General features: G+C 44.8%; 2 protein-coding genes across 2 annotated transcripts; both read right to left on the bottom strand.

Annotated features, from left to right (window-relative positions):
- On the bottom strand, positions 1–5,821 carry LOC105022020 (probable cationic amino acid transporter). Its single transcript, XM_034289245.1, has 8 exons — positions 5,761–5,821; positions 4,589–5,037; positions 3,576–3,812; positions 3,215–3,432; positions 2,726–2,872; positions 2,398–2,606; positions 1,468–2,279; positions 1–1,299 (listed from the first exon to the last, which is right to left on the bottom strand). Exons 2-8 carry the CDS (start codon positions 4,881–4,883, stop codon positions 878–880), a joined length of 2,340 nt encoding a protein of 779 aa, XP_034145136.1. The 5' UTR covers positions 4,884–5,037; positions 5,761–5,821; the 3' UTR covers positions 1–877.
- Positions 5,822–8,409: 2,588 nt separating this feature from the next.
- rpl22l1 (ribosomal protein L22-like 1) lies at positions 8,410–10,731 on the bottom strand. The gene is made up of 4 exons (XM_010890117.4): positions 10,630–10,731; positions 9,759–9,872; positions 9,444–9,565; positions 8,410–8,662 (listed from the first exon to the last, which is right to left on the bottom strand). The coding sequence occupies exons 1-4, from the start codon at positions 10,702–10,704 to the stop codon at positions 8,515–8,517; spliced, it is 459 nt and encodes a 152-aa protein (XP_010888419.2). The 5' UTR covers positions 10,705–10,731; the 3' UTR covers positions 8,410–8,514.
- Between the last annotated feature and the right edge of the window lie 2,237 nt (positions 10,732–12,968).

Below are 12,968 nucleotides of genomic sequence, written 5' to 3'. Positions count from 1 at the left end.
GCATGTTTGCTCCCATATTACTGATTGATTGGTTTTGTACACAGCGTGTCTGTATATTAAAGTTTTTATTAAACCATTTTGTGCCTGAGGGACTCACTGTAAGAGAAATATCTGTAAATGTTAATAAAGTTGAATCATTCACTCACTCATTCATTGATCATTTCACCTCTCCTTCCCCAGCAGGATAAAAGGAGATTCTCTTCCTATATCCTAAATTCGTAGCCACACCCACACAGCCACACCCACACCCCCATAGCCACACCCACACAGCCAGTCAGAGCCCCTACGATTTTCAGCATAGGTTGGTGTTATTTTTCAGCATAGGTTGGTGTTATTTTTCAGCATAGGTTGGTGTTATTTTTCAGCATAGGTTGGTGTTATTTTTCATGACCAATGGGTGAAACAAACAAAACAAGAGGTCGCTTCATCCAGTCCATAATTTCACCATGATTACTGCAGTTAGCCGTCTGTTAGAAGTCTGAAAAATGGCAACCATCACATAACTGACGACACACCTAATTTCAAATGGCAGCGTGTCTGTTCTGCCATTCTAACTTGTTAAGGCCCCAGCTAAACATTTTATATGAACAAAACACAATACAAATTATAATGGAAATGGATCTACAGGCCTTTGAAAGGGCCCAGATTTACCAGTCCCTGCTCTGGGTCCTACTTTAGATTTAAGAGGATTGGAAAAGGCACAGTTATGTTTAATATTCTGCTCTTTGATTGGCCTGGGTAGAATTGGTGCCATATTTCTCACCTGTCCTACTCAAATGCCTTTGCAGTATGGGGCGGAGCTAGGGTCTGACAGAGAATTAAGGAAACATCTGCCTTCCTCCCCCTCTAGTGCCAGAAAAACAGGAAGTTACAGCTATTAGTCACAAGAAGAGCCCTCTGGTTCCTGTGGATCTATGTAGCCCTGATTGGTTGGTCCTCTGGATCTTCCTGTAGAGAAGCCCAGAGGCCCGGACTGGTAACCCAACTGGTTTTCCTTCTGGTACAGGTTGTCATATTGGCTTCCTTCTTGATTTTGGTACTGGTCACCCTCCTGATACCGGGTTTCATCCTGGTTCTGATCTTTGCCTTGCTGTTGATATTGATAGCGCTTTTCAGCTGACCAGCCCTGGTAGCAGCCCTCTTCCTGGTTGTCCTGGGGGTCAAGGTCGTTGTCGGGGGAAAAGGTGTCATCGAGGTGGTCGTCATAGTGCTGGTAGGCACTAGCATGCGCTTGTTCCTCTCTGGTGCTGATTTCCAAAGAACTGTTCCACATCCCGTAACAACTGTAGATCAGTACACCTAGAGAGACAGACCATAATAACAGCACATCCCATAACAACCGTAGATCAGTACACACAGAGACAAGACCATAATAACAGCACAACCTGTAACAACAAGGGGCAGTATAACGAGACAGAGGACGGGGGAGCGGGAAAGCTGGTGTGGAAGTGACAATGCATAACTTACCCAGAATGCACCAGACTGCAAAACGTGCCCAGGTGAGAGGAGACAGTTTCAGCATCAGGTAGGAGTTCACCAGGATTGCGGCCGCGGGGACGATTGGCACACAGGGGGCCATGTAGGGCAGTCTCCGCCCACTCTCCGGCTGCCGTGCGATCACGACCAGCAGCGCCACGATCTTGCCCGCCAGCAGTGTGGCCACTAGACCGGAGACGGCCGATTCCGCGCCGGTGCTTCGCTCCACGCCGAAGATGACGGTGGCCCAGAGGAGGAAGGAGAGGAGCAGGAGGAGGAGGGTGCAGCGTGTCACCACGCGGCCGGATGACGGCGTAGGACGGACGGAGGCGTCCGGGAGCCCCAGGAACACGCGCAGGGTGGAGTAATGACTACCTAAAGCCCTCTTCAGCAGCGAGGCGGGGCCTGTGTGGAAGCTGCCGGAGTCCTCTGGTTCCCCGGCAATGCCACCTGACTGGTAGCTGGAGCCGTCAGGCTCAAAGGTCGATGACTCTGATCGTCCAATCAGCATCTGCTCATCGGTGTCGGGCGGGGTTCCGTCGTCGCATTCCGCCAGCACACCCGCCTTCTTGGGCCCCTTCTCTTCCTCTCCGGGCAGGAAGTTGGGTGCGTCTGTATCGGGCTGGTAGCGGAGCAGCAGGATACACATGCTGACCAGCGTGTAGGCCAGCAGAGTCCCAATGGACATCATCTCTATGAGATCCCGCAGGGAGACGAGGAGGGACAGGACAGCAGCCAGACAGCCGGACACCAGACAGGCCACAGCTGGAGTTTGACTGAATGGAGAGACTGTGGCTAGAAACCTACAAACACACACACACACACAGTCACACAGGAATCTGAGTTAGAGCCGCTAGCATAATATCCTGCTGCTAGAAGAACGGTAATGAAGCCTCGAATGGCCACCGCTAGTGGTGTCACCTGAAGAGCAGCCCGTCTCTGGCCATAGCGTATATGACCCTGGGCATGGGGAACAGAGATCCCAGTAGGCTGACGGTGAGACCAGCTACAGAGCCCATGGCCACGATGTATTTCCCCCAGAGGAAGCCGTGCACTGCAAACATCTCCATCAGGGGGGCGGAGACGTCAATCAGGTCATAGGGCACCATCAGAGTCAGGATCACAGACACCTGTGAAGAGATATGCATTAACACCACACAGACACACACACACTCACCGACACACACACACGCCCCCAACAGAACAATTCGGCCAGTACTAGCAAAGTGGATGTAGCAGGTGTGCTTACAGAGACGTATGCTGTCAGGCAGGTGATCAGACTAGCAGTGATAGCATAGGGGATGGACGTGTTGGGACTCTTTGCTTCCTCTCCTGTCGTGGCGATGATGTCAAACCCTATGAAGGCATAGAAACATGTGGCAGCTCCCTGCATCACCTGTTAAACGCGCACACACATACACACAAACACACACACACACACACATACAAACACACAAACACACACATACAAACACACGAACATGAACACATGAAGAAGTTACAGTTTACTGTTTGCCAATTCTAACTTTTCAAAATGCCTTTGTAGGCTTATGGATTAGGGTTAAGGTTTGAGTTTAGGGTATGGTTTAGAGAAGCTAGGTCGGTAAAATAAGAAAAAAAGTTTGATCCTGAAAAGTGATTAAAACTTTTTGTGTGTGTGTGTGTGTGCGCGCATGTCTGCATGCTGGAGTGTGTATGTATGTGTGCTTGAGTGTGTTCAACTGCACTCATCCCTTACCCCTGACCATCCGTAGGGCAGGAAGTTACCCGCCTCCCAGTTGTCCGCAGAGAGGAAGAACAGTCCGGCGATGACCATAAAGCCCCACACCACCAGGTTGACCAGGTTCAGGACGTTATTCAACCCCACCGAGTTACGAACCCCCAACGAAATGATCACTGTGACGACTAGAGAAATGACCATGGCCAGGACGTCAGGGTATGACTCCTCCCCTTTACCTGCCCGGTGGGAGGGGTTTAGAGATTACACACACACACACACACACACTGTAGAAACACACACAATATACTGTACACACAGACACACACACACACACACTGTAGAAACACACAATATACTGTACACACAGACACACACGTACCCAGGCCCCTGAGCGTGCCCAGGTGTGTTATCATGTAGCTGGAAATGCTGTGATTGGCCAGCGAATCAAACATGTTGCTGAGAGCCGACGCCCCGGCTGCTGTACCAATCAGGTACTCCAGGATCAAATTCCAGCCAATGAAAAAGGCTGTACACTCCCCCACGGTGACGTAGCTGTATGTGTAGGCTGACCCCGTGGTTTTTGGGACGCGCACGCCGAACTCTGCATAACACACACCTGGAGGAGAAACACATGTCAGACTGTGACGAGAGAGCGTGTGTGTGTGTGTGTGTGTTCGTGTGCGTGTGTGTTTGAACGAGTTCTATCATCCGGGTGGTTACGAAAAATGCACACATGAATAGTAAAACAGGGAAAATGTGTTGTGCCGATGAAACTGGCTATTTTAGGCTGTGTGGTTGAGTGGTAACATTGTATGTGTGTGTGTGTGTGTTTAGTGTATGTGCATCTGATCTGACAGTATATAAGTGTGTGTGTGTGTGTGTGTTTAGTGTTTAGTGTTTGTGTATCTGACCTGACAGTATAGAAGAGTGTGTGTGTGTGTGCCTGACCTGACAGTATAGAAGTGTTTGTGTGTGTGTGTGTGTCTGACCTGACAGTATAGAAGTGTGTGTGTGTGTGTGTGTGTCTGACCTGACAGTATAGAAGTGTGTGTGTGTGTGTGTGTCTTAACTGACAGAATAGAAGTGTGTGTGTGTGTCTGACCTGACAGTATAGAAGTGTGTGTGTGTGTGTGTCTGACCTGACAGAATAGAAGTGTGTGTGTGTGTGTGTGTGTCTGACCTAACAGTATAGAAGTGTTTGTGTGTGTGTGTGTGTGTGTGTGTCTGACAATATAGATGTGTGTGTGTGTGTGTGTGTGTGTGTGTGTGTCTGACCTGACAATAAAGAAGTGTGTGTGTGTGTCTGACCTGACAGTATAGAAGTGTGTGTGTGTGTGTGTGTGTGTGTGCGTGTCTGACCTGACATTATAGAAGTGTGTGTGTGTGTCTGACCTGACAGAATAGAAGCCACAGCAGCAATGATGAAAGACAGGATCACTCCTGGCCCCGCCATCTCCTTGGCAACCAGACCAGCAACCACGTACATTCCTGTGCCCACGCAGCTGCCCACGCCTAGTGACACCAGGTCAGCTGTAGTCAGGATCTTGGCCAGTTCCCCCGCCTCTGTGATGTCATCGCTGACCCCTGACCCTTGACCCATCCTGCCCACGGGTTTGGTCCTGAGCAGGCGGTGGTACAGATTGTACAACTCGTCGCCCAACGACACACGCCTCAGCCACTCTGCCATGGCGGTGGAAACGGGAGCGGTATTGGTGTGTGTGTTTCGTAAACGTCTTTTACAGTTCTCTCATTTGGAGATATCTGTCACTCTGTCCATCAGAGAGGATCCATGCCAGCCTCAGACCACACTGTTCTGCAGTTGAAATATGTCCTTGCAGTCTCTCCATGAAAAAAAAAAGACAAGCACTTTTGCTGTAATAAATGTTAGACAGACTTTTGGGGGGTGGGTAAGAGGGTCACCTGAACACAGGGGATGTCAGTAAGCCTATAGCTAAAACACAAGAATGGACTGGGGTCATCTTTTCTCCTTTGTCAATAGAGCGAGACTCCCTCTAAAACATTCATCAAGACAGCACCTGATCTCTCGTCACAGAAGAAAGCTCCTACCAAGGTTAACATGTACCGGGTTGATGTCAAGAGGAAAGTGTGGGAAAAGCTGAAATGGGCATACTACATCTGTGAAATAGGGTTTGGGGTGTTATATTTTGGGAAAGTTACCACTGGTGTTCAGGGATTATGTAACCACAGTCACAAACAGCAGCTGGAAGCATTTTGAAGTGTACAGAAACGTCATGCCTGATCTGATACAACCCAATGCCTCTAACCAATGACTTCCACTCACCTGCTCTGAATTTAATTGAGGCAAAATGGCCCCAGAACAAGCTGGAAATGATGATGGTTGAAGTATCTGATGATCTCTATGGGTCACAGCCTTCACGCAATCATTGCATGCAAATTACATACATTCAAGCATTTAACATGATAGACTCCTTGTAAATAATGTTGATCTTTCCCAATAACACCTGCAAGGGGGATTATGCACAAAATGTGCTGCTATCTTTTAGATCTTCATAACACCCATACACAACAAATTCAACACTCACTAGTTTGCTGCTTTACCCCTGGGACTTGAATTCAGTTCCATGTCTTCCGCAGAGAGAGAGAGCAGCCAAGGCCAGGCTAGAAGGAGGACAGAAAATGAGCTAAGGGAGTAAATTATTCAGTAGTCAGTCCATGTGATCAAAGGCAGATCTATTATTCATCATCATTAGGAGCCGGCCGGTTCATGGACCTGTCCTGGCGCTGGTTTGACGACCCAGTGGGTCGGACCATGGAATATGCAAGGCCTGTACAAATGCCCCAAACTGGCATTAAACCCGAGACATTCTATTAATGTGGACATGTTCTCTGTCCCCAGCTAGTAGAAGCTACTTTTTTGATTACCGTTTGAATTTGGGTTAGGTTAAAGTTAATTTAGTGGATGCTAGAAGTGGATGATGGACAGAAGTTTAAGGAGAAGCAGGCTTAATGTAATGACCCTTCTCACTGGGTTATTTCTGTCCAGCTGACGGTGTGGATTTACAGTAGACCAGAGGGACTGGTGGGTTATGTATATGAAAGGCTATACATGAACCACCCAGAGCTGGGTGGGTTAGGTATAGGGCTGGATGGGTTAGGTATAGGGCTGGGTGGGTTAGGTACAGGGCTGGGAGGGTTATGTATAGGGCTGGGAGGGTTATGTATAGGAAAGGCTATACATAAACCTCCCAGGGCTGGGTGGGTTAGGGATTGGGCTGGATGATTTAGGTATAGGGCTGGGTGGGTTATGTATAAGGCTGGGAGGGTTATGCATAGGGCTGGATGGGTGGTGTATGGGGCTGGGTGGGTTATGTATAGGTTTGGATGTGTTATGTATAGGGATGGGTGGGTTAGGTTTAGGGACGAGTGGGTAAGGTATAGGGCTGGGTGATTTAGGTAAAGGGCTGGATGGGTTATGTATAGGGATGAGTGGGTTATGTATGTGGCTGGGTGATTTAGGTATAGGGCTGGATGGGTTAGGTATAGGGCTGGGTGGGTTAGGTATAGGGATGAGTGGGATAGGTATAGGGATGAGTGGGTTAGGTATAGGGCTGGGTGGGTTAGGTATAGGGATGAGTGGGATAGGTATAGGGATGAGTGGGTTAGGTATAGGGATGAGTGGGTTAGGTATAGGGATGAGTGGGTTAGGTATAGGGCTGGATGGGTTAGGTATAGGGCTGGATGGGTTAGGTATAGGGATGAGTGGGTTAGGTATAGGGCTGAGTGGGTTAGGTATAGGGACGAGTGGGTTAGGTATAGGGATGAGTGGGTTAGGTATAGGGCTGAGTGTGGACAGAGGACAAGGTTTTGGCTACTGCACTGTTCAATACTGCATTGTTCTTGCAATCTGCTTGTCATCTGATAGAACAGATCGGGTTTACCTACTGCAGTCTGACGAATTTGTGGTAATGATAACATGCGCACGCACACGTTTTTCTATCCTTGTGGGAACTATAAACTCAGAAATCCCATAGCCTTAAACCTAAACTTAACTTTAATAACCTAACATTTATGCCCACACTTAAGCTGTAATGCCTGATTCTAACATGTAATGTTTAAAAGTAGCCTAAAAGTAACACTAATTATTGTTTTTATTTAATAATCATTGTAGAAATCATAAGTGCACTGTCAGAGCATGCTTAAAACATAATTATTAAACAAGTATTCAGCGATATGCTACAGTGCCTTGAAACAACAGACGGTATTGATCCTTTTGCATGCCTATTTGCAACAAAGTACCGGTTCCACCGGCCCAACAGACTGTAGCACTATGCACTACTGATATCGAAAATCAATTCTCATAAAAATATCAGTTCAACTGGTCGGTCCGAAAAAGTCTCTCAAATCGAATATGTTACTACTACCGTGATCTACAGTTTAAGCATAATACAAGTTTTAATTTCACAGATCTTGTCTCTCAAACAGGAAGCCTGGAGTATGGTCAACTTTCCTGACTGTTCAGTGTGAGGAAACTGACACATTTTTAGGTTAACTTTTGAACTTTCCCAGAGTCTCCCTTTTTAATTTCAAAGCACCAGTGTCCTTGGTTGGTGCAGTGGTCCAAGACACTTCTTGCTCAATTTTCCTTAATTTTTTAAAACAAACTAGATCTTCAACCAGGTCACAAATTGGAGGTGCTGGTTTGAGACCTTTATGTATCCATTCCGGGGGCAGTGATGCAGTATTTCATTTTATATTGTTTGACATTTGTAACACAGGACTCGTAGTGAAGAAACATGCTGGTATTAAATGACCCCCTATAATGCAGTGTTTAACCCTGCTCCTGGGCGCCCCTCTGGCCTGCATGTTTTAGATCTCTACCTGCACTGGCACACCTGTCACATTCTGATTATCAGCTCTTTATCAAGTCCTTGAAGAGCTACATCTGTTTTTTAGGGCAGGGAGAGATCTTAAACATGCAGGGCAGGGGGGTGCCCAGGAACAGGGTTGAGAAACACGGCTATAATGGAAGGTCATTATTTTATGGTTTTAGTATTGTATCCAGCTACAGCGAAGTTGTACCCACTCTCCGTTAACCAACAAACGCTTATCCAGCACTGCTGATAGTAGCTACAACTACAATACATTACATCTTCCTCTAGTGACACCATGTGGACACAATGAGAATTGAAAGTCATGACCATGCTAATATAATACAGAGCTCAAGACCCGTGGTTGGTTTATGCCATTTATTATCCTATGAAGACTCCAATTAATGACAAAGGCGTTGTAGAGGCCAGCCTCCAGTCCGACACGCTTGGAGAAGCCGGAGCTTGGCTCTACTCGTCGTTGTCCGACTCCTCCTCCTCCTCCTGGCTGATCTGGAAGTATCTTAGCTCATAGGTCTCCTTGTCAGAAGCCACGACCCTCAACCAATCGCGGAGGTTATTCTTCTTGAGGTACTTCTTGGTCAGGTACTTCAAGTACCTGTGGAGGGATGGGAGATGAGATCATTATCCATGAAGAACACAAGCCTCCTCCGGATTGGTCCTGTAATGCAGAGCACAGCATGTTTCTCGATCATAGTAATGCCTTAAAAGACGTGTACAAAACACTCTCCTTGGCATGTCCAGCCATGGATTATCAATGGTTTTATGCAAACCAGTTATTTAAAACGTCGCTTTCTTTGCGTATCAAAAGAGGCCCAGTTACATGCAAGACTTCATTCATTGAATGCTATGAAACATTACAAAAGATACATTTTCTGCTGAAAAAATATAAATGCCAACAGGATATATATCACAAACAGACGATCTATGCATTTTGAGTCAGTAGCTTCTAACCACACATTCAGCCCTCACATTGTCCAGACCTACTTTAAAATGTCAAATAATTTTTGTCAAAGCATGGAGCCTTTGGGAAGGCCCATTAAAACTGTGTTACTCTAAAAGTGTAATCCGGTGCCGCCCTGGACCCTGGAGATGTAACTGTCCTGTAGTTTCACTACCCAGCCCAAATGACTAACCTGTAGCTTTTCATGTGTGATAAATCAGGGCCGAAGAGAAAAGCTACTGGACGTAGCACCCCAGGGACAGGAACGGACAAACCATTTTATAATGCACAGGCACGCATTTTCTTTAGGTGATATTTTTTTAAACTTTTGGATATTACAAGAACGGTACTTTTAGGAAACCATTTTATATAAACAATAGATTTGCATTGACACTCGCCTGGCGAATGTGCCTTAACACCAAGCCCTGACACACACCTCTTAGAGAACTGCTTATTTGAGGTGACGTTGATCTTGTTCTTCAGGCGTGCAATCTCGACTACATTCGCCAGATTTCCCGTCTTGCCACAGACCTTGACCCGCTCTTTGAGAAAAGTCTCCTGTTGGACAAAACACAGTGACACTAGGGAAGGGAACCCTAGGGTTTGAACTAGGGAAGAGAACCCTAGTACAACCGCAGAGTTAGAAAACCACAGCACTACAGCAATCTCCATGGCAATAACCTCCACAGCATGTGTACAGTGAGGAAACAGGAGTCCTGTGCCACAAGTCAAAACCAGGCTGGTAACTTACAAAGTTGGCAGAGTCCAGGATACCATCTTCCACAGGGTGGGTAAGGTCCAGTGTGAACTTCCAAGAAACACCCTTCTTGGCTCTCTTGACCATGGTCTGCTTCTTCTGCTTCAGCTAGGCATTAAAATCAAAGAAACGTAAGGAACATGAAGGCCATTACGAGCATTCAATGCACTGGCGTAGCGTGATGACACCGGACCTTAAAAAGTAACGCTGATTTTGCTGTAGATTAACCTACCAAGCTTGCATCTGAATGTGATAACAAGCACAGAAAATAGTGTATTTTTAGTATATAAAATAAAAATCGGATTGAGGCCAAGAACGCCCCCCCCCCCACCACCAACCGCGGGCCCTGGTGCGACCGCACCTCCTGCACCCTCGATAGCTACGCCAGTGATTCAATGTAATATTCCTCCTGATATGAAACCAGGTGGCTGTCGATTACAGAAAATCCAGCATAAGCCTTAAAAAAAAAAAAAACGCTCAATCGATCCGATTCATTCACTACACTCAAACCTCTCATTCAAAGTTCGGCAAAGATTCATTTACGCAGGTGCTAATGTACGTAGAAGATATGCCTACGCATGTATAACATGTTTTTGGGGAAAACAAACATTGTATTAATATGGAAAACGACATGTTAGGAACCTAATTTACTGCAGTTTTGATACGGAACACGTGCACTGTAGTTGGCTAGAACTTAGCCTAGGTACATTAGAATTGTTTGTCATATATAAACCCCGAAACATATCATACAAAGTATAATATCATACAGCGTAACTTAATGTGATATTTGTGTACACTTTCATCACTAAAAATTACAATTTTACAACAATAAAACGTATTTTTCCTTCGAGCACTTTTCACATACCGGCGCCATGTTGAAGCAGCGGAGTAGAAAGGAAGTTACGCCACTCGGGTGCGTACACGTAGACATCAAACCCATGCTGGGTTCAAAAATAATTCAATTCGGGAACTCGGAATTCTCTGATCTCCGCGCTTTCAACACAACTGGAAACTCAGAAAAAACGGTTTTTGATTTTGTCATTCAATAAGTAATTTCAAGCCGGAAAGTCCGGCAACATCTTTTGCCAGGACCAGAGGGATCCGGGAAATCTTAGTTTAGATTAGGAATCTTGGACTATAATGAATTATCAACTAGTTACAAAGAGGGATGTTCATATTAATTCACGACGACAAGAAATCGTGGTCTATTGCTACGTCTTTACACTCCATGTATATGGCTTTATTATGACAGTGAGAGCACCAAACACTTATGACCTACTATGACCTCAGTGACCTGTCTAAATGAACAGAACTTATTTAAAAATATATATATATATTTCAAATAATATAGGGCTTTTATTTCCCCACTCAGCCATAAAAATAGTATATACAGGTGCTGGTCATATAATTAGAATACCATCAAAAAAAGTATTTATTTCAGTAATTCCATTCAAAAAGTGAAACTTGTATATTATATTCCTTCATTGCACACAGACTGATATATTTCAAATGTTCATTTCTTTTAATTGTGATGATTATAACTGACAACTAATGAAAATCCCAAACTCAGTATCTTCGAAAATTAGAATATTACTTAAGTAGTGTGCCTTTGGAGTATTGAAAATATTGAACTTTGTGTTTTGAATACCATGATCTGTGTAAGATCTTGAATTGTTGAAGTCTGGAGTTGATTCAACAGGCAAGAAAGTTGTCTAGGCTATCCTCACCAGTTTTCTGTTAAGATTTCAATGCCCCTCTTTCCCTCATGTCACCTTGATGTCTACAAGCTCTTGGGTTACCGGGGCCTGGCTCTCATCTCACACCTACAGTACCCGAATGCCAACATTAAGCAACAAGTTTAGAAGTTGTGTATTGTCCCAATAAGTTGCCAATCACTGGCCACTATTATACACATAGTAAAATACTGGGTATGTATACAGAAATGGGAAATGTTCTGATTTTAATAACTACCCACCCATTTTTTGTCTAAATAAAAATGTTATGTGCAAATAGATCTAAATGAATTACACATACAAAACAGAAAATAACTGTTTGTATTCCCCCTCCTTTGCCATGACAACTGATTTGAGTACTGGTGCTACCCATTGTTTTTAGAAGTCGTATAATTCGTTAAATGGTGTATGTGAATACGTTAGCATAATAAACTATCCAGGGCGGTCTGGGAACTGTGCAGGCCATTTAAGTGAACTAAAACAGGGTTGCCAGTAATAGTGATGTGTTTTTGAGAAACAGTTTTACCTCAGTTAAAGGTTAGTTCTCTCATATTTTGAGAGTTAAGCTCTAGCTGGCTGAAAATATTTCTGAAAAGCACTGTATACTATGATTTGCTGAATACATTTTGTAAACCACTACTTGGAACATCTGAAGACCACATTTACCTAGTCAGTACAAGGAGGCTAGTTTGGGACATTTTGTATTAGTCCAATTTGAAAAGAACTAACTTCATTTCGGTCCCTGGTTGTGTGAAAAATACTTTTTACAGTTTGCCTCTGAATGTTACTCATGCTTTAATTTTTTTTTTTTATAAATCAAATGTATTACTTGAGGCCCACTGATGCCTTTAATTTGTTTCGTTACAGTACTCATTACAGTCCAAAGACCGGCTGAACAGTCCTCATCACGCCCAAACACAGCATGTCGTCAATAATTGACAGATAACCGGGCCCTCAGATGGAACAAATATTGCAGCAATTTTATGGCCATAAGTTCACTTTTTGGGCCTGCATACATTTTGTAATCAATTATGTCATCGGTTGAATGGACCCGCTGTCTTCATTTTAAGTTAAAATTAATGGTAGCAATTAGTTTAGTCTCATCAGAATGGGATTCTGTTGGAATAGGAGTTGGTTTGAAGCATTATAGAAGACTATTATACACACTCTAGCAGCACACCGAAGTTCAAGGGAAGCAAATGGTGGCAACATACTCAGTTTGGAGAAAAAGAAGCATAAAAAGGCCAAATGTAAGAAACCAGAACAGCACTTTTAAAAAGTTATTTTTAGATCCTTTCCATGATCTTGTCTACATACCGTATGGCAGACTGGCGTTACACTGATCTCACTTAAGCGCCATTGAGAGCTTGGGGTGTGGACAATGTGCATTATTGCACGAGGAAAAGGAATTAATCATCTTCACAGGGCAGTGTGGGACACGCACATAGGGTGTGGCTGAACGGCACTGGAC

This window comes from Esox lucius, chromosome 21 (genome assembly GCF_011004845.1).
Source record: "Esox lucius isolate fEsoLuc1 chromosome 21, fEsoLuc1.pri, whole genome shotgun sequence".
NCBI classification, from domain to species: domain Eukaryota; kingdom Metazoa; phylum Chordata; class Actinopteri; order Esociformes; family Esocidae; genus Esox; species Esox lucius.
This window is presented reverse-complemented; position numbering and strand designations above follow the sequence as displayed.